The sequence below is a fragment of the Antechinus flavipes genome, chromosome 1 (genome assembly GCF_016432865.1).
Source record: "Antechinus flavipes isolate AdamAnt ecotype Samford, QLD, Australia chromosome 1, AdamAnt_v2, whole genome shotgun sequence".
NCBI lineage: Eukaryota > Metazoa > Chordata > Mammalia > Dasyuromorphia > Dasyuridae > Antechinus > Antechinus flavipes.
In genome coordinates, this window is record NC_067398.1 from 666,315,079 (window position 1) to 666,335,321 (window position 20,243).

Here is a 20,243-nt window from a genome sequence, read left to right on the forward strand (position 1 = left end):
TTTTTTATCCATTTTATTTTTTCCAGTGAAAATAGTTTATGTTCATGAAGTTCTATGCAAAATAATAATTTGACATTTATAAGCAATTTACAAAACATGTTTCATGCATTATTTCATTATAACAATATGGTATTTCCAGTGTTATTAATGGTAGGGTTGACCAATGGATTGGAAGTAACAAATATATCCTAAGTCAGGAATCAGTAAAGACAGAAAAATGGCAACCCTTCCAGAGAGTGAAAATTAATTCTTTCACTCTATGTCTATCAACTACTTTTTGTTTCATCAAAGTAATAAATGCAATGTTATCTTTTGGGGATTTTTTTCAGAGTCCTACAGTTTTTGAGGAAAGAAAATGCTTAAGAAGACTTTATTTATAGCATTCTTCAATTCTTTGTTCCTCAGACTAAAGATGATAGGACTCAAGAAGGGAGTAAGAATAGTATAAGTGATACCCATCAGGGTGTCTCCTTCAAATGATTCTGGGGCCTTGGGCTTTAGATAGATAACAGAAGCAAAGCCATAGTGTACCACAACCACAGTGAGGTGAGAGGCACAGGTAGAAAAGGCCTTTTGTCGTCCTTCAGCTGAAGGAATCCTCAAAATGGTGACCACAATGAAAGCATAGGAAATGAGAATAAGGAGGAAGCAGCCCAATAGGGCTGTGATACAGACAATCCCCACTCCCGTAGCCACACCCCAAATATCCCCACAGGCAAGCTTCACTAAGGGAGGTACATGGCAGGCAAAATGGTGGATTTCATTGGGCCCACAAAAATTCAAGTGGAAAATAGCAAGTGTAACAATCAGTCCCATGATCATACCAGCAAACCAAGAGGAGGCCACCAACCAGGTACAGCCTTGTGGGTTCATGAGCACATTGTAGCGAAGAGGGTGGCAGATAGCCACATAGCGATCATAACCCATGACTGTGAGCAGGAAAGAATGAGTGAACCCAAATGTGAAGGAGAAGAACATTTGGTTGGCACAGCCCAGGAAGGAGATGACATGTTGAGTAGATAGAAGGTCTGTGAGTAGTCGTGGGATAATGGCAAAAGTGTAGAAGATTTCTGAGATTGAGAGTGCACATAAGAAGAAGTACATAGGTGTGTGGAGGTTCCGCTCACTCCAGATGGTCTGCATAATGAGAAGATTGCCCAGCAGTGTGAACAAATACATTAGCAGAAAGATCACAAAGAACATCAACTGAAGCCGAGGGAACGTGGAAAAGCCAATCAGGATGAACTCGGACACTGTGGTGTGGTTTGAATGCAGCATGGAGACTATTCCAGAAACAGATATGAGAAAAACAGAATTATCATAGAATCATGGATTCTGAAAATTCCCAGGCATCTAGTCTACATTTGGCTAGAACCCAAGATATAGATCCCCTCTACCATATCTCTAAGAAGTGGTCATTCAGTCTCCAAATAAAGATTTCAGTAGTGAGGATCCTATTTTCATGTGAAGCAGTTCTTTATACCTTTGAACATTTTATTATTAGGAAATATTTTCTTATACTTAGGCAAAATCTATTTCTGTGTAACATCCCATTATTCAGATTTGTTTCCTGGAACCAAGCAAATCAAGTCTAATGCCCTCTGTAAATAAAACTCTAAATAACTTTGCAAATCTTAAAGTAGTATATGAATATTAGGAATGGCGATGGTGGTGATGGAGGTAGTGATGATAATGGTGATAGTGATGATGATGATAGTTATGATAATGATGCTTCAGTCAGTTTTTTCTGTCCCCCCTGCTTTGAATGTTTTCCCTTCTCTGCTCCACCTTCTGAGCACCTTAGATTGCATTAAAACTAAGGTATCATCTTATACTAGATGCCTTATTCAATCCCTTTTAATTCATCATCACTACCTCTAAGGAGGACCCCAGACCTTTCCAGGGATATAGTATTCTAGAAATACTTTATTCCCCCAAATTAAGAAGACTGGATTCTAGATTCAGAACTGCTACTTGTTAGTTATGGTGTTGGGCAGACAGCAGAGAAAGAGAAAATGTATTGTAATTCTCTTGTTTCTCAAAAAAAATCTTGTTTCTAATTGTGTGTATAAAGGAAGCCTTTTTAAGGAAATCTACTACCTTTTTGCATAACTCTGATGGTTGAGAAATTTCTCCTTTCCTTGAGCCAAAATCTATTCTCTGCATCTTTTATTCATTTATCATTATAATTAAAGACCAGAACTGAATAAAAACCTTTGACCTCCAAGTACAAGTTTCAAGGGAAACATAAAAGCAAAAAAGAAACAAGGAAAAAAATATAAGAAATTAAATGAGATTAAACTGTTTATATTTCTATACAAGAAGATATTTGTAATGCTTAACAACTTCATTACTATAAGAGCAATTAGAAGGAGTATATGTAGATAGAAGGTGTCGATATAAGGTGACTGATGAAATGATATCTAAAAATATGCATAAATACAAAATTAAAAAGCGAGAAAGAAAATTATACTGGAAGGAGTGGGAAATTGAATGGGATAAATTATCCCATATAAAAGAGGCATGAAAGAGCTATTATAATAGAGCAGAAATTGGGAGTGGGGGTAGTATAAATCTTACTCTCATAAAAATTGGCTCAAAGAAGGAATAGCAAAAATACTCAGTGGGATTTAGAAATCTATCTGATCCTAAGTAAAAAGGAAGTAAAAAGAGACCAGGCAATAGAGAGGAGGGGGGACTGATAAAAGGTATGGGATATTAGAGAAAGAAATGATTGAAAGTAAAGAATCTGTGAAGAAGATATGAGAGGAGGCTATACAGCAAAAACTGACATGGAAGAAAATATACAGATAGTTATCACAACTATAAATATGAATGGTTTGTGGGTAAGTCCCACAAAAAAGAAGTAGATAGCAGAATAGATTAAAAATCAGAATCTTACAATATGTTGTTTTAAGGAAACCAATTTAAAGTAGAGAGATACACACAGGATAAAGGTAAGGATTAGAGCAGAATCTATTCTACTTCAGCTGAAACTGAAATGGACAAAGGACTGGCCTCTCCTACCCTCCCTCAGTCTTAGGGCCTGAGGCTCGCAGAGAAGAGTCTACTCAGCTAGATTAGGGGACTTCTTTTGCACTTCAAAGTGCCAGATCAACAGTGTTCCTAAGGATATCTGTTCCATGAGGGTGGTCACCTAACCTTGATCCCTATCTATGTTAAAACATCTGCCATTGTATCTTTCCTCCTGTAAAGTCTAGTCACTGTTTAATGTCAAAGGTGCCAGCAAGGGTGAACAAGAATACTTATAAGACTGCCCCTACTTCAGTTGGGCATGGAACCATGCCAGAATCCTACTGGAGGTCCGCCCTGGCCATGCACAGCATCTAAGCCAGTTACAAATAAATTATTTCTAAATTATTACTATGGCTGTCTTGAATTTTATTGCCTGGGCTATTTCAAAACAGGGGTAGCAATCCTGATCTCAGACAAAGCAAAAACAAAAATAGATTCAATTAAAAGAGATAAAGAAGGAAAGCCTTGATATAACTTCTTTGTCTGTTATATCAGTACTAAATATATATGCACCAAATGATATAGAACCTAAATTTTTGAAGGAGAAATTGAATGAGTTACAGGAAGAAATACAAAATAAAACTGTATTAGTGGGGGACCTCAATTTTAACCTCTAAGGAACAGAAAAATCTCACCAAAAAGTAAATAAGTACGTAATTAAAGAGATGAGTAAAATTTTGGAAAAGTTAGCGATGACAGATCTTTAGAGAAAATTGAATGGGAATAGAAATAAATTATTTTTTTTTTTGCTAAACAATACATATCACCTAGATAAAAACTGATCATGTATTAGGACATGAAAATCTCACATCCAAATGCAGAAAAGTAGGAGTAGTAAATTCATCTTTTCAGATCATAATACAATAAAATATATTCAATAATGAATAATGGAAAAAGATTAAAATTAATTGGAAATTAAATAATCTAACCTAAAACAAAAGAACAAATAATAGAAACAATCAGTAATTTCATTAAAGAAAATAAAAACAATGAGACAACATACTGAAATTTATGGGATGCAATTAAAGTAGTACTTTAAACTTTATATCTCTGCTTGCTTATATCAATAAAATAGGAGGAAAGTGATTAAAAAAAATAGAAAAAGAACAAATAAAAAAATCCTCAATTAAACACAAAATTGGAAATCCTTAAAATCAAAGGAGAAATTAAAATTTAAAAGTAAGAAAAGCATTAAGTTAATAAATAAAAATAGAAACTGGTTTTGTGGAAAAAACAATAAAATAGATAAACCACTGGATAATTTGATTTTTAAAAAGGAAAAAAGAAAACCAAATTTTGGGTTTGGTATTAAAAAATGAAACAGATGAATTCACCAACAATGAAGAGGAAATAAGGACAATTGTAAGAATTTTACCCAATGATGTATTAATAAATTTGTTCATCTAAATGAAATGAATACCCACAAAATTTAAATTTTATAGATTAATGGAAGAAATAAAATAAATATATAAATAAAATAAAATACTTAAATAATCCAATCTTAGAAAAAAGAAATTAAACATGCCACCAATGAACTCCTTAACAAAAAATTCCCTTGATCAGATGGATTCATAAGTGAATTCTATTAAAAATTTAAAGAAACCTAATTCCAATGCCATATAAACTATTTAGAAAGATAGGCAAAGGAGTCCTATCAAATTTCTTTTCTGACACAAATATGGTCCTGGTATCCAAACTAGGAAGAGCTAAAACAAAGAAAGAATATTATAGACCAATTTCCCTTAATAAATATTAATGCAAAAAATTAAATAAAATACTAGCAAAGAAATTAGAGCAATATATCACAAAGCTGAAAGATTATGATCAGCTGGGATTTAAAATAAGAATTCACATTCAATATTAGGGAAATTATCAGCATAATTAATTATATCAACTAAAAAAAAACAGAAATTATATAATTATCTCAATAGATGCAGAAAAAATCTGACAAAATATAGTACCCATTCCTATTAAAAATAGTAGAGAACATAGGAATGAATTAAACTTACCTTAAAATGATAAATAATATTAACTTAAAACTATCAGCAAGCATTATCTGTAATGGGAATAAGCTAGAATCCTTCACAATATAACCAGGAGTGAAGCTAAGATGCCTATTCTCACTTTTATTTAATTTTCTGCTAGAAATGTTAGCTATAGAAATAAAAAAAAGGAAATTAAAGATCAAAGATATTAATGGAATCAATGAAAAAAAAGGCAAAATAAAGTGGTCTAGCCATACAAGAAATCAAATTGTATTTTAAAGTGGTAATTATCAAAATAATCTGGTACTGGCTCAGATATGGAGTGGTGAATCAATGGAATAGATTTGTTATAAATTACATTATAGTAAATGACCATAGTAATCCATCATTGATAAACATCAAAATCCAAGCTTTTGAAACAAAAACTCATTATTTGACAGAAACTACTGGCAAAATGGAAAACTATGACCAGAAGTAAACCAACATCTCACACTGTGTACCAAGAAAAGGTCAAAATGGGTGCATGATTTGCACATAAAAGTTGATAGCAAGTTAGGATATTATGAAGTAGTTTATTTGTCAGTTCTATGGATAAAGGAAGAATTTAGGACCAAAGGAAAGATAGAGAATATTATCAAATTAAAAGAAATAATTTTGATTGCATCAAATTAAAGTTTTTGCACAAACAAAATCAATGTAACCAGAATTGTGAGGAAAGCAGAAAATTAGGGAGGGGGATTTGCAACAAATATCCATTATAAAGGCTAAATTTCTCAAATAAAACTGAGTAAAATTTAGTTAAATACAACTCATTCCCCAGTTGATAAATGGTGAAAGGATATAACCAGAAAATTTTCAGACAAAGAAATCAAAATTATCTACCTATAGTCATGTGAAAAAAATGCTCTAAATATTATTGATAAGAGAAATGTAAATTAAAGCAATTCTGGGGTACCACCTCACACTTATAAATTCAACTAATATGACAAAAACTAAAATGTTGGCTATTAGAAGGGATTTGAGAAAACTGGGACATTAATGCATTGTTGGTGAAATTCTGACCTGATCCAACCATTCTGGGAAGCAATTTTTAACTATACACAAAAGGCTACAAAACTGTGCATACCTTTTGATATAGCAGTACTGCTGCTATATATATATATCAAAGACATAACTATCTTTAGACAGCTCTTTTAGTGGTGGCTAAGAATTGGAAATCAAAGCGATGCCAATCAATTAGGAATGGTCAAGAAAGTATGGTATATGATTAAAATGGAATATTATTGTTATAAGAAATGATGAGCAGGAAGATTTCAGAAAAATCTGTAAAGACATATGAATTCATGTACAGTGAAGTGAGACGAATAGGAGAACATTATGCACAGTAACAACAATATTATTTGATAAAGAACTGTGAATGACTTAGCTATTCTTAACAATAAAATGACCCAAAACAATCCTAAAGGACTAATAATAAAGCATACCATCCACCTCCAGAGGAAGAATTAAAATTAATTGAATACAGATGGAAGCATACTATTTTAACTTAATTTTTTCACTTTTTTCTTTTATTTGAATCTTCTTGTACAAAATGACTAATATGGAAATATTTTATTTGATTGCACATGTATGACCTATAGCTAATTACTTACCATCTCATGAAGGGAAGAAGAAAAGGGCATTATGGGAGGGATGCAATCTGGAATTCAAAACTTTAGATTAAAAATGTTAAAAATTTTGGAGAAAAGCATGAATGGTATCAAATTTGCAGATTAAACCAAGATGGGAGGAATAGCTAATATACTGAATGAAATAATCAAATTAAAAAAGAACTTGGATTGACTATATTATTGAGATGTATGGGAAAAGTCCTACACAGGGTTAGAAATCTACTCTAAAAAATCTTGGTTTTTATTGGACTGAAAGTTCAATATCAGCAGTTTGACGTGGCAGTCCAAAAAAACTAATGTAATCTTAGGCTCCACTTAAAGACATACCTTTTAAGATTATTGAGGTAACAGTCCTTGTTGTCTCTGTTCACATCAGAACTCATCTGTAGTTTCGTGTTCATTTCTGGACACCATGGTTTAAAGACGACAACTGACAATCTGGAACATATACAGAAAAGAGCAATTAGGATGATTAAGGACTTTGACTCTGTCATAAAGGAATAAGTCCAATGAACTAAACATATTTAGATTGGGGAAGAAAAGATTCTGGCGAAGGGACAGGGCATGATAATAACTGTCTTCAATATCTGAAAGGCTATCATGTGAAGAAGAGATTATTCTTCTTTAATTTGATCCTATAGGGCAGAAGCTCGAGTAATCCATCAAAAGAAATAGAAAAAAAAAAGGTGAATTTAGGCTTGATAATGGGAAAAACTTCCTAACAGTGACAGCTATTTCAAAATGCAATGGATTGTCTCAAGGGTGATGGTTTCTTTTTCCTTGGAGATTTCCAAGCAGAGTCAGGATACTCACTTGAAAGATGTACTATGGCAGGGATTCTTCTAGCTATGAGTTGTCCAGATGCTCACTGAAGCTCCTCCTATCTCTCAAATTTTAGGATTCTGTTAAATACTTGAAGGCAGTAAATCTTTTCCAAATCTTTTTTCTTTAGTCTAAAACCACTAAGATTTTTAACCAATTCTCATATATCATGATCTCTACTTCTCTCACCATCTTGGTTGAGATACTTTGGACCCCGTTCAGCTTCCTAGTGTTTTTTCTAAGACAATAGTTTAGAAGTCTGAAAAAATTGGCAATAGTGTGCCTCTCCTTCTGGACTTTGTAGTTGAATAATTAATGAAGCTTAAAATCTTTTTAAGCCATGGAATTGTCCTGTTACTCCATTCATTTATAATGGGTTTGCACCCTACTAAAATTTCCAAATCATTTTCACACAAAGTGCTTGTAAAACTTCTCCCAACTTGAAGTTTTGGTAGAGTTCTAGAGTAAGATTTGACATTTATCCCTTATAAATTATATTTTTATTCATCTAGCCTTTTGTTATAGGTTGTTGAAATCTTTTCAGACCTTCTAGACCTATTTCTTCACTCCCTGACTGATGCATCTATGCTCCCTTTCATACCTTGGATGGGGTTCTCTGCTTCCACACTTCAAAAATACTGGTAAACTAAGCTGAATAATGTTGACGATATACAGAGATTGAAAGGAAAAAAGGCAGATGGACAGTTAGATGCAGTGGAGAGTTGAGTACCACTAAGAGATAGAAAGAAAAATTGAACTGAGAGTAGAGGGTTTGGACACCAACTGACATATGATGGCCCCCCAAAAACCCCAGCCCCTGAACCTCCATCCATTTCTTTCCCCTCAATCTCTGTATATTATCAGCATTATTCAGCCAGTTTACCAGTATCCATGATGAATCCACATCTTCCTCACTCCAGACCCACTGAAACACTAACTTCCTTTGTGTAGAGAGATATATATTCAGAAATAAAAGCAATGTAAAAATAAAATACCAATAAAACAATTTTTAAAAAGGAAAAAAGCAAATAAATAGCTTAAAAACAAAGAGAAATATAGTAAAAGTAGTCCCAGACTTAGAGGAAGAAGACATGGGTATAGTGCTCCAGCTACACTCCTCACTAGTTATATCAAAATAGGCAATTAACTTCTTCTCTTGGGCTTCCATTTTCTCATCTGTAAAGTGAAGCTTATTACACCTGATGGCCAGGAAAAAAAAGAATAGTTATTAATATCAATGTCAGTGGGTCATAAGGTCTCCAATGGAGATTTTGTAGCACAATAATCAGAAGCTTCATCTTATAAAATGCAAAGTAGGAACCTCTATTGTTATTTTTATAACTATTGGAATCTAGATAATAAAAAAGGAGTAAGAGACATTTTGGGACCAAAAGTGAAGAAGAAAAGGGATTGGTGAGGAAGTAAATGGCATAGATGTCATTGAAAGATTAAAGTATTTATTTCTATAAGAAAAGTAATTATATGTCATGATTTAAGTAAAAATTCCCTTCTGTAATGCTATCTTGATGAAGAGGAGGAATAGGGATTTGGTCATCCTGCTCTCCAAGATTGACATTTTTTCTTTTTAGTTGCAGACTCACATTTCTATCTGGATGTCCTGTCAGTACTTCCAATTTAACATTTTCCAAAGGAATTCATTATCTTTCATCCAAAAACTGATCTTGCTTCCTTGATCATTTCTGTCTGTGTAATACCTTTCTTTTCCCTTGTTTTTCCTATTTAATCAATGACTAAATACTTGGAAAGCTATTTCTACAGCATTTTCAGCATTTGTCCCCCAAATTCACCATTCCAATTGTCTTACTATGGACTTCATTAATACCTATCTGGAATCTTGATCTAGTCTTTTACTGGTATCTTTCTACTTTCATTTTTTCTTCCTCTCATTCATCTTCACATGCTACCAGACTCATCTATCTTGTATAAAGATGGATTCATATCACTGCTTTACTCAAAAGTCTTTCCTAACTCACTACTGCCCAACAGTTAAACATCTTTACTCTAGCACTCAAGATCTTCCACAATTTCAGGTTACCTCATCTTTCCAGACTCATTCTATATAACTGTTACATTTCTGCTTAGACTGATCATGAACATTTTCCTGTCTTCTCCAGCCCCCTCCATAACCCCCACCTACATTCCAAAAAGTCACCTTGTGCTTTCTTTGCATTCAAGCCTTGAATATTGGATTGCTCATAATTGGAAGCTCATGGTTCAATCTGATCAAGTCTTGGGGCCAACATTATGATATTGAGAATATTTAAAAGCTTTAGAGTTTCTCCAAAAAGTCTCATGCCAGAGCCTAATTAATGCCTTACACTTCAAATAGAATTTGCATTTTCCAAACTCCAGAAATCAAGCATGGTGACTCATCACAATATCATAATAGGATTAATCCCAAAATCATCATTCAGAGCAAGATAGGACTAAAGAAGTTTTTGTCTTCTCCTGGCATTTTTGAGGCTGTCTGAGATCCAGAACTTCACCCCAAAACACTTTTATATGCTAATATTCCCAACTAACCCTACTTCCCTGACTGCAGAGGCAATTGAAGAAATTTGTATCCTTGAGCCCCTCTCTTCCTCATTGTCTCAAGAAACAAGAAAATTTCTAGTCCTGACATTAATTTACTATGAGAAAGACTCTTTTGTTTGGAAACTGAAAGTCACTGGCTTGGGGCCCAACTCTCTACCCACTTTGCTCATAAACCCCCAGTCTTCAGTTCTCCCAATATGATTTCCCAGATCTCTCTGGCTGGATGATCTATCTCAGTTGTTCCCTATGTCAGCTGCTGCACCTCAACTACACCCCAATTTAGCAACCCCATTTTGGCAGACACCATACTAGCTGTTATTAGTGATCATTGCTTCATCTGAAACATTTCCCTACCTTTATCTATCCATTTGCTCTCTGCCTTTCACATTGACTGCCCTCCTCCCCTTAGTGTCTGCACATTTTATTCTTGTAACTTTTCCCTTTACATTTTCCCAGCTCTTTGCCAGTAGAACATTCCTGCCAATAGATGACTTCCCTTTAGAGCTGCCCCATCATTAGGTTATTCCTCACAAACCACAGGAAGGGACCTTAAATGAACCCCTTCATTACATAGATGATTCAGTGGAATTCAGAGAAGTTAACTAAATTGCTTGAGATCATGCAAATACTAAGTGTTAAGCCTGGAATTTGAATTCAGGTCTTCTAACTCCAAATACAGAACTCTTCCTACTGCCAATTTTCACCCTTCCTTGCCTTTTAGAAATAACTTATCTTCCCATTCTCCAAAGAGGATCCCTTATAGTCATCATAAAATTACCCAGTTGGAAGATCATCTTTAGTTTTTCTCACAAATGAACAGGAGTTCCCTCTATGCCATTTCCAGCATGGGGGCATTGAGTCTCTGCCTGAAGATGACTAGCAGCGGGGAGAACCCTGCTTCATGGAGAAGTTCATTCTACTTATTACTAGATCAGAACGTAAATTAATTAACTGATATTATTAAATTAATAAATTTAAATAGAAACTGAGCAGACATCTGCCTTTCTGCAATTTCCTAACATAACTCCTCATTTTGTGCTCTGGGATCAAGCAGAATAAGGTGAATCTTTCTTCCACAAAATAGCTGTTGAGAAGCTTGTTGACAGCTCTTATGCTGCCTAAATCTTCTCTTCCTCACACTGCCTACCAGCAAAGCATCCTGTGTCCTTGTCAGACTCATCGCCTGCCTCTGCATGTATCTCAGTTTGTATGTCCTTCCTAAATAACCTTTGAGGTTCCTCCACACACACACCCATCCACCTTCTATAGCGTATGGCCTGATATACCTTTCCGCTTTGACATTTTATAATATTTTTTTCTCCAAGTTCTCTCCGTTCAGTGTTCAATATTCTAAGCTCTTTTCCAATTCTAATAAAGTCTATCATAAGATTCATTTTTCTAAACTCTTTTCTATATGTAACATTCTAAACTCCACATTCTAAGGACCCTTCCTGATATAATAGCCTGTTCACCACAGCTTCTAAATGTACCCTTTTTATTTTAATGTCCCTTGTAGTTCCTATCAGACTCTAGTTCTAACTTTCTCCTGTGATCAGCCAAGAACCTAATACTCACATGGAACTTGAGAAGGGATGACTTTTCCTTGCTGCTCTCCTTTATACATTCCTCTAAGTGATCCTATTAGGAATGTGTTTAAGCACAGCCTCTATCCTGACACAAACTTTCCCTCTTTCATGTACTCCTCAACACTATCACCTATGTGAAATTGAGATAGGCAACACCCTCTTTCCTGCTGTCCTTAGCCAGCTCTCCCTCTTCACCACTGACTTTTACAATCTTGAAAAATTGGAGGAGATAATCCCCTTCTTGATTTGAGGGAAAAGAAAGATGGCTCACCTGAGGAGGGGGTTGTCTAGGAATCTGTGGTCAGTGGATGGGCCACCAAACAGCCCCACTTGATTCTACTTCCCTCAAAAACAAGTTTTGAATCAGGATTTGCTTTCAGAGCAAGGTGAGATAACAGTAGTTTACCCCATGGGTCAGCACCAGGCAAGGGGTTTGGAGGGAGCAGAACAACACATATATGTGTGTCTTGCTTTTTACAACCTGCTATAACCTAGATCAAGTATACTGAAGACACATGTGCAGTCCAGTCTCCCTAAGAGATCTCAAGGAGTCATGATTACAGACATGGGTTCACTCCCATTCCCACTCCAGTTCTACTTGCCACCAAGGGCAAGGTAATTAGGCTAAGGTACTCTTAGGGGACACTCAGATTTGAAATCCAGTGATTGGGACTCTGAGGACTGGAACTGAAGCCTCTGGATCCCATTTCTGACCTTCTTCGGGGACATTGTATATGTCCCTGAGATCAGTCCTGCAGCCCAAGGTGTTATCTCCATCCAAAGGTCAGGCTCTAGCTCCTCGCTTCTTATAGCCCATCAATTTTTTTTTTCTTTTCTTTTTTTCTCTTTTTTATTTATTTAATTTAATTTTATTTTATAATAACTTTTTATTGACAGAATCCATGCCAGGGTAATTTTTTTTTACAACATTATCCCTTGCACTTGGTTCTGTTCTGATTTTTCCCCTTCCTCCCTCCACCCCCTCCCCTAGATGGCAAGCAGTCTTATATATGTTAAATATGTTGCAGTATATCCTACATACAATATATGTTTGCAGAACTGAACAGTTTTCTTGTTGCACAGGGAGAATTGGATTCAGAAGGTAAAAATAACCCGGGAAGAAAGACAAAAATGCAAATAGTTTACATTCATTTCCCAGTGTTCTTTCTTTGGGTGTAGCTGCTTCTTTCCATCATTTACCAAATGAAACTGAGTTAGGTCTCTTTGTCAAAGAAATCCACTTCCATCAGAATACATCCTCATACAGTATCTTTCTTGAAGTGTATAATGATCTCCTGGTTCTGCTCATTTCACTTAGCATCAGTTCATGTAAGTCTCTCCAAGCCTCTCTGCATTCTTCCTGCTGGTCATTTCTTACAGAACAATAATATTCTATAACATTCATATACCACAATTTATCCAGCCATTCTCCAATTGATGGGCATCCATTCAATTTCCAGTTTCTAGCCACTACAAACAGGGCTGCCACAAACATTTTGGCACATACAGGTTCCTTTCCCTTTTTTAGTATTTCTTTGGGATATAAGCCCAGAAGTAACACTGCTGGATCAAAGGGTATGCACAGTTTGATAACTTTTTGGGCATAATTCCAGATTGCTCTCTAGAATGGTTGGATCCGTTCACAACTCCACCAACAATGTATCAGTGTTCCAGTTTTCCCGCATCCCCTCCAACATTCATCATTATTTTTTCCTGTCATCTTAGCCAATCTGACAGGTGTGTAGCAGTATCTCAGAGTTGTCTTAATTTGTATTTCTCTGATCAATAGTGATTTGGAACACTCTTTCATATGAGTGGTAATAGTTTCAATTTCATCCTCTGAAAATTGTCTGTTCATATCCTTTGACCATTTATCAATTGGAGAATGGCTTGATTTCTTATAAATTAGAATCAGTTCTCTATATATTTTTGAAATGAGGCCTTTATCAGAACCTTTAACTGTGAAGATGTTTTCCCAGTTTGTTGCTTCCCTTCTAATCTTGTTTGCATTAGTTTTGTTTGTACAGAGGCTTTTTAATTTGATATAATCAAAATTTTCTATTTTGTGATCAGTAATGGTCTCTAGTTCATCTTTGCTTACAAATTTCTTTCTCCTCCACAAGTCTGAGAGATAAACTATCCTATGATCCTCTAATTTATTTATAATCTCGTTCTTTATGCCTAGATCATGGACCCATTTTGATCTTATCTTGATATACAGTGTTAAGTGTGGGTCCATGCCTAATTTCTGCCATACTAATTTCCAGTTATCCCAGCAGTTTTTATCAAATAATGAATTCTTATCCCAAAAGTTAGGATCTTTGGGTTTGTCAAACACTAGATAGCTATAGTTGACTATTCTGTCTTGTGGACCTAACCTATTCCACTGATCAACTAATCTATTTCTTAGCCAATACCAACTGGTTTTGGTGACTGCTACTTTATAATATAATTTTAGATCAGGTACAGCTAGGCCACCTTCATTTGATTTTTTTTCCATTAATTTCCTTGAGATTCTTGACTTTTTATTGTTCCATATGAATTTTGTTGTTATTTTTTCTAGATCATTAAAATATTTTCTTGGAAGTCTGATTGGTATAGCACTAAATAAATAGATTAGTTTAGGGAGTATTGTCATCTTTATTATATTCGCTTGGCTTATCCAAGAGCACTTAATATTTTTTCAATTATTTAAGTCTGACTTTATTTGTGTGGAAAGTTTTTTGTAATTTTGCTCATATAATTCCTGACTTTCCTTTGGTAGATAGATTCCCAAATATTTTATGCTGTCAACAGTCATTTTGAATGGAATTTCTCTTTGTATAAAAATGCTGAGAATTTATGGGGATTTATTTTGTATCCTGCTATGTTGCTAAAGTTATGAATTATTTCTAATAGCTTTTTAGTAGAATCTCTGGGGTTCTCTAGGTATACCATCATATCATCTGCAAAGAGTGATAGTTTGGTTTCCTCACTGCCTACTCTAATTCCTTTAATCTCTTTCTCCACTCTTATTGCAGAGGCTAGTGTTTCTAATAAAATATTGAATAATAATGGTGATAGTGGGCAACCTTGCTCACTCCAGATCTTACTGAGAAAGGTTCCAGTTTTTCCCCACTGCATATAATGCTTACTGACAGTTTTAAATATATGCTCCTGACTATTTTAAGGAAAAGTCCATTTATTCCTATGCTCTTAAGTGTTTTTATTAGGAATGGATGTTGGATTTTATCAAATGCTTTTTCTGCATCTATTGAGATGATCATATGGTTTTTGTTTGGTTGGTTATTGATATAGTCGATTATTATAGCCCATCAATTTAAAGCACCATTTTTTGGATTAAAAAAAAAAAACTTCAATAGGAAGCCAGCAAAGAATCTGGCATTCTTGAAGATGCCAGTGAAATTGAGGCCCCACTTGAGTATTAAAATTATGCATTCTCTGTATATCATTTATTAATTTCAACTATGTGCAAAGAACAATTAAACATTGAGGAGATATAGATTTTTAAAAATATTTTCCCCCAATTATGCATAAAAGCAATTTTGAAGACGAGTTCCAAATTCTCTCCCTCCCTGTTTTCCCTGTCTTCTACATTGAGAAGGCAAGCAATTTGACTTGAGTTATACATGTATAGGTTGCAAAACATGTCTCCATATTAGTCATATTGTGAAAGAAAATACAGACAAAAAGGTTTTTTTTTAAGTATGCTTTGATCTGCATTCATATTCTATCAGTTTTTCTGGAGGTGGATAGCACTTTTGTCATCAAAAGTCCTTAGGAATTGTCTTGGATCATTGTATTGTTGAGATTAGCTAATTTATTCCCAGATGATCAGTGTGATTTCTGTGTACAGTTATTTTTCCTGCTTTGGCAGTGTACTTTGTATTGGTTCATGTAAGTGTTTCTGTTTTTTCTGAGATTATCTACTCATCATTTCTTATAGCACTATAGTACCCTTGACAATCATATATCACAATTTGGTTTGTCATTACCTAGCCGATATCCATCCCCTCAAATTCCTATTTTTTTGCTCCACTAAAAGAGCTGCTATAAAATTTTTGTTTGCTTCTTAAGGAAGATAAAAGATTATTAAGATCCAAGCCCTTCATGGACCCACACCTAACACCATATACCAAGATAAGATCAAAATGGGTCCATGACCTAGGCATAAAGAACGAGATTATAAATAAATTAGAGGAACATAGAATAGTTTATCTCTCAGACTTGTGGAGGAGAAAGAAATTTGTGACCAAAGATGAACTAGAGATCATTACTGATCACAAAATAGAAAATTTTGGTTACATCAAATTAAAAAGCCTTTGTACAAACAAAACTAATGCAAACAAGATTAGAAGGGAAGCAACAAACTGGGAAAACATCTTCACAGTTAAAGGTTCTGATAAAGGCCTCATCTCTAAAATATATAGAGAACTGACTCAAATTTATAAGAAATCAAGCCATTCTCCAATTGATAAATGGTCAAAGGATAGGAACAGACAATTCTCAGAGGATGAAATTGAAACTATTACCACTCATATGAAAGAGTGTTCCAAATCATTATTGATCAGAGAAATGCAAATTAAGACAACTCTGAGATACCACTACACACCTGTCAGATTGGCTAAGATGATAGGAAAAAATAATGATGAATGTGGGAGGGGATGCGGGAAAACTGGGACACTAATGCATTGTTGGTGGAGTTGTGAACGAATCCAACCATTCTGGAGAGCAATCTGGAATTATGCCCAAAAAATTATCAAATTATGCATACCCTTTGATCCAGCAGTGTTTCTATTGGGCTTATATCCCAAAGAAATACTAAAGAAGGGAAAGGGACCTGGATGTGCCAAAATGTTTGTAGCAGCCCTATTTGTAGTGGCTAGAAACTGGAAAATGAATGGATGCCCATCAATTGGAGAATGGCTGGATAAATTGTGGTATATGAATGTTATGGAATATTATTGTTCTGTAAGAAATGACCAGCAGGAAGAATGCAGAGAGGCTTGGAGAGACTTACATGAACTGATGCTAAGTGAAATGAGCAGAACCAGGAGATCATTATACACTTCAACAACGATACTGTATGAGGATGTATTCTGATGGAAGTGGATTTCTTTGACAAAGAGACCTAACTCCATTTCAATTAATAAATGATGGACAGAATGTTATGAATGTTATGGAATATTATTGTTCTGTAAGAAATGACCAGCAGGATGAATACAGAGAGGACTGGCGAGACTTACATGAACTAATGCTAAGTGAAATGAGCAGAACAAGGAGATCATTATACACTTCGACAATGATATTGTATGAGGACATATTTTGATGCAAGTGGATTTCTTTGACAAAGAGACCTAACTAAGTTTCAATTGATAAATGACGGACAAAAGCAGCTACACCCAAAGAACGAACACTGGGAAACAAATGTGAACTATCTGCATTTTAGTTTTTCTTCCCGGGTTATTTATACCTTCTGAATCCAATTCTCCCTATGCAACAAGAGAACTGTTCGGTTCTGCAAACATATATTGTATCTAGGATATATTGCAACATATCCAACATATAAAGGACTGCTTGCCATCTAGGGGAGGGGGTGGAGGGAGGGAGGGGGAAAAAATCGGAAAAGAAACGAGTGCAAGGAATAATGTTGTCATTATAAAGTAATCATTAAATTAAAAAAAAAAAAAGATCCAAGCCCTTCCCTCATGCAACTCACAATCTAACATGGGAGGTCTTGCCCATGCATAAGTGATTGAAATACAAATAAAGAAAAACAAATGAAAGTCATAGTCATTATCTATTCAACATCATGATGGGAGATCATGACTGACCCTTGTGGATCAGAGTTTTAAAAGATGGTAAAAAATTCAACAGGGAGAGAAAAGGAAAGTATTCCTAGCAGAGGAAACAACATAACCAAAGGCATGGCAGTGAGAAAATGCAATATTGAAGGGACAAAGAATATCCTAGTTTGTCCGGAGCATAGAAGGCATAGAGGAGAATACTGTGAAAAAAGACCAGAAAACTAAGACAAGTAGCTTGTAACAAAATATGCAAGATTAGAGGCATATTTGAATGGGTTAATCAAAATTGGAAGTGACCCAGACCTATGTTTTCTCTAGGTTAAATTTTAAATAGAATATGTTAAATATTTAAGACATTAAAATAAAGAAAATGGTTTTTTCCTTGAACAAGAAGAAGATTGCTTTTTACTTGTGAATATGCATATCTAATCCCTGAATTTTCCCTAGGGCCAGAAAATTAGAATCTAAAGGAGTCTTCTTCTTCTTCTTCTTCTTCTTCTTCTTCTTCTTCTTCTTCTTCTTCTTCTTCTTCCTCTTCCTCTTCCTCCTCCTCCTCCTCCTCCTCCTCCTCCTCTTCCTCCTCCTCCTCCTTTTTCTTCTTCTCCTCCTAGGAATCTTGAAACCATTTATTTCTGTAACTTCATTGACAAATGAGTGAGTATTGCCTCAAGACTTGACAGACAGTAAATAGTAGCACCCCACTTCAAAACCAGAGCTTCTGATTCCAAATTTGGTTTTCGGCTCAAATTATCACACTGAAACATTAGAAACATCAAATCAAATAATTATTGCAAGGAGTTCAACATCAAGGATAATTGTTGCTTTAAAAAAATTCTGGGTAATGAATATATTCTTTTTATGTGTTTTTTGTTTGACAGAAAAACTAGTTTAACTGACTGATTTTCACATGGGATAGTGGTAGTAGTCCTAGGACAGTAAACCCACTGTTCTTGCCAATTTCATTTGATCTTTGCCACACACACACACACACACACACAGATATGCACACACTCACTCAGTCATAAAACACACAGATTCTTCCTGAAATCTACCATACAATGGCTGTTTTTTAAAAATTATGTACTTTTCCCATTGATTTTCTTGCTATAATCCCTTCCCAGTGTGGGTGGAATCTGCCAGAGATCCTTTGGCCTCTACACGCTATTCCTTAGTGGAGAAACAAATTGGCAAAAATTAAAAGAATTTGGATTCTGTAACTTTTGGCCACTTGTAGCTGCATATGTAGCAAAAATAAAAAACCTTCTGCTAAAGAATCCCTCTTTTAACTTGAAGGCCCTGGGTATACTGTGGACCTCTAAACTTCTCTGATTATGTTGATAAGAAATGTAGAAACCTCAACATCTATTACTCCCCAAACCATACAATTATTTCCTCCTATAAGTTCTCTGATTCTAAATTCATTTAATGGAAGATGTTTTCTCTATAGAATAAAGAATCAAGAAAAGACTTAAACCCTAACTCATAGATGATCAAAACACATACTTCCCATTCTTTTTCTAATAAATAATCTTTAAGGAGATGTGTAGCACTTTAGCTTAAAGCAATGACTTGAATAGGATCTTTAGCAAAGAGGAAGGTCTCTCATTGGAACCCATAGGGAATCAATAATAAAAGAGTGAAAAGATTGTTTTCTTTCTGATTTATTACTGGCTGCTCCACCCCAGAGTCCTATATAGATTCTATATCTTGCAGTACTGCCCCAGATTGTGCTCCTAAAAGGAGGAAGGACTAAGAATTCTTCTTTTATTGTGAGGCTCTGGGTGATATTGTTCTTCTGGATAAGCAGTGGAGAAAATTAGAATGTAGGAAAATATACAACTAATAATTATAATTTTGAATGTGAATGGGATGCACTCAGTTATAAAACTAACCCAAGAATGAATTAAAAAACCAGAATTTAGCAATTATAACTTTGAATGTGAATGGTATGAACTCAACCATAAAATTGAAACAGATAGCAAAACAGATTAAAAACCAGAATCTAACTCTATGTAGTCTACAAGAAACTCATTTTAAAATAACATATTCATAGAGTAAAAAATAAGAGCTAGAATAGAATTTGTTATGCTTCAGATGATGCAAAAAAAAAATCAGGGATAGAAAATTATTTAGTAGAATAAAAGACGGCTAGAGCAAAATTTATTATGCTTCACCTGGTGCAAAATAAGCAGTTGTAGAAATTATGATTTCAGACAAAGATATGGCTAAAATAGGTCTAATTAAAAAAGATAAACAGGGAAACTACATTGTGATAAAAGATATCAAAGATAATGAAGTGATATCAAGCCTAAATCTATATGCATCAAATACTACAGCATCTAATTTTTTTTTTAAAGGAAAAGCAAAACAAATGGCAAAATAAAATAATAAATCTATGATTGTGGGGGACTTCAAATTTCTCCTCTCAGAACTAGATAAATCTAACCAAAAGATAAATAAAGAATTCAAAAAAAAAAGAATAGAATCTTATATAAGCTAGATATGATAGATATCTGGAGAGAGTTGAAAGGAAGAAATAATGAATACACTTTTTTCAGTGGTACATGGTACTTTACAAAAACTGGGCATATCAGGGCATAAAACTCTATAGTTACATGCAGAAAAGCAGAAATACTAAATGCATCCTTTTCATATCACAATGTAATAAAAAATATATTCAGTAAGAAACCATGGAAACATATATTAAGATTAATTAGAGACAAAACCAACCTAATCTTTAAAAATGAATGGATTAAAGAATAAATCAAAGATGATATACTT

The 20,243-nt window shown here is 34.5% G+C and overlaps 1 protein-coding gene across 1 annotated transcript; it reads right to left on the reverse strand.

The window, feature by feature from the left end:
- Positions 1-333: 333 nt before the first annotated feature.
- On the reverse strand, positions 334-9,172 carry LOC127542959 (olfactory receptor 10H1-like). Its single transcript, XM_051968940.1, has 2 exons — positions 9,154-9,172; positions 334-1,283 (listed from the first exon to the last, which is right to left on the reverse strand). The coding sequence occupies exons 1-2, from the start codon at positions 9,170-9,172 to the stop codon at positions 334-336; spliced, it is 969 nt and encodes a 322-aa protein (XP_051824900.1).
- Between the last annotated feature and the right edge of the window lie 11,071 nt (positions 9,173-20,243).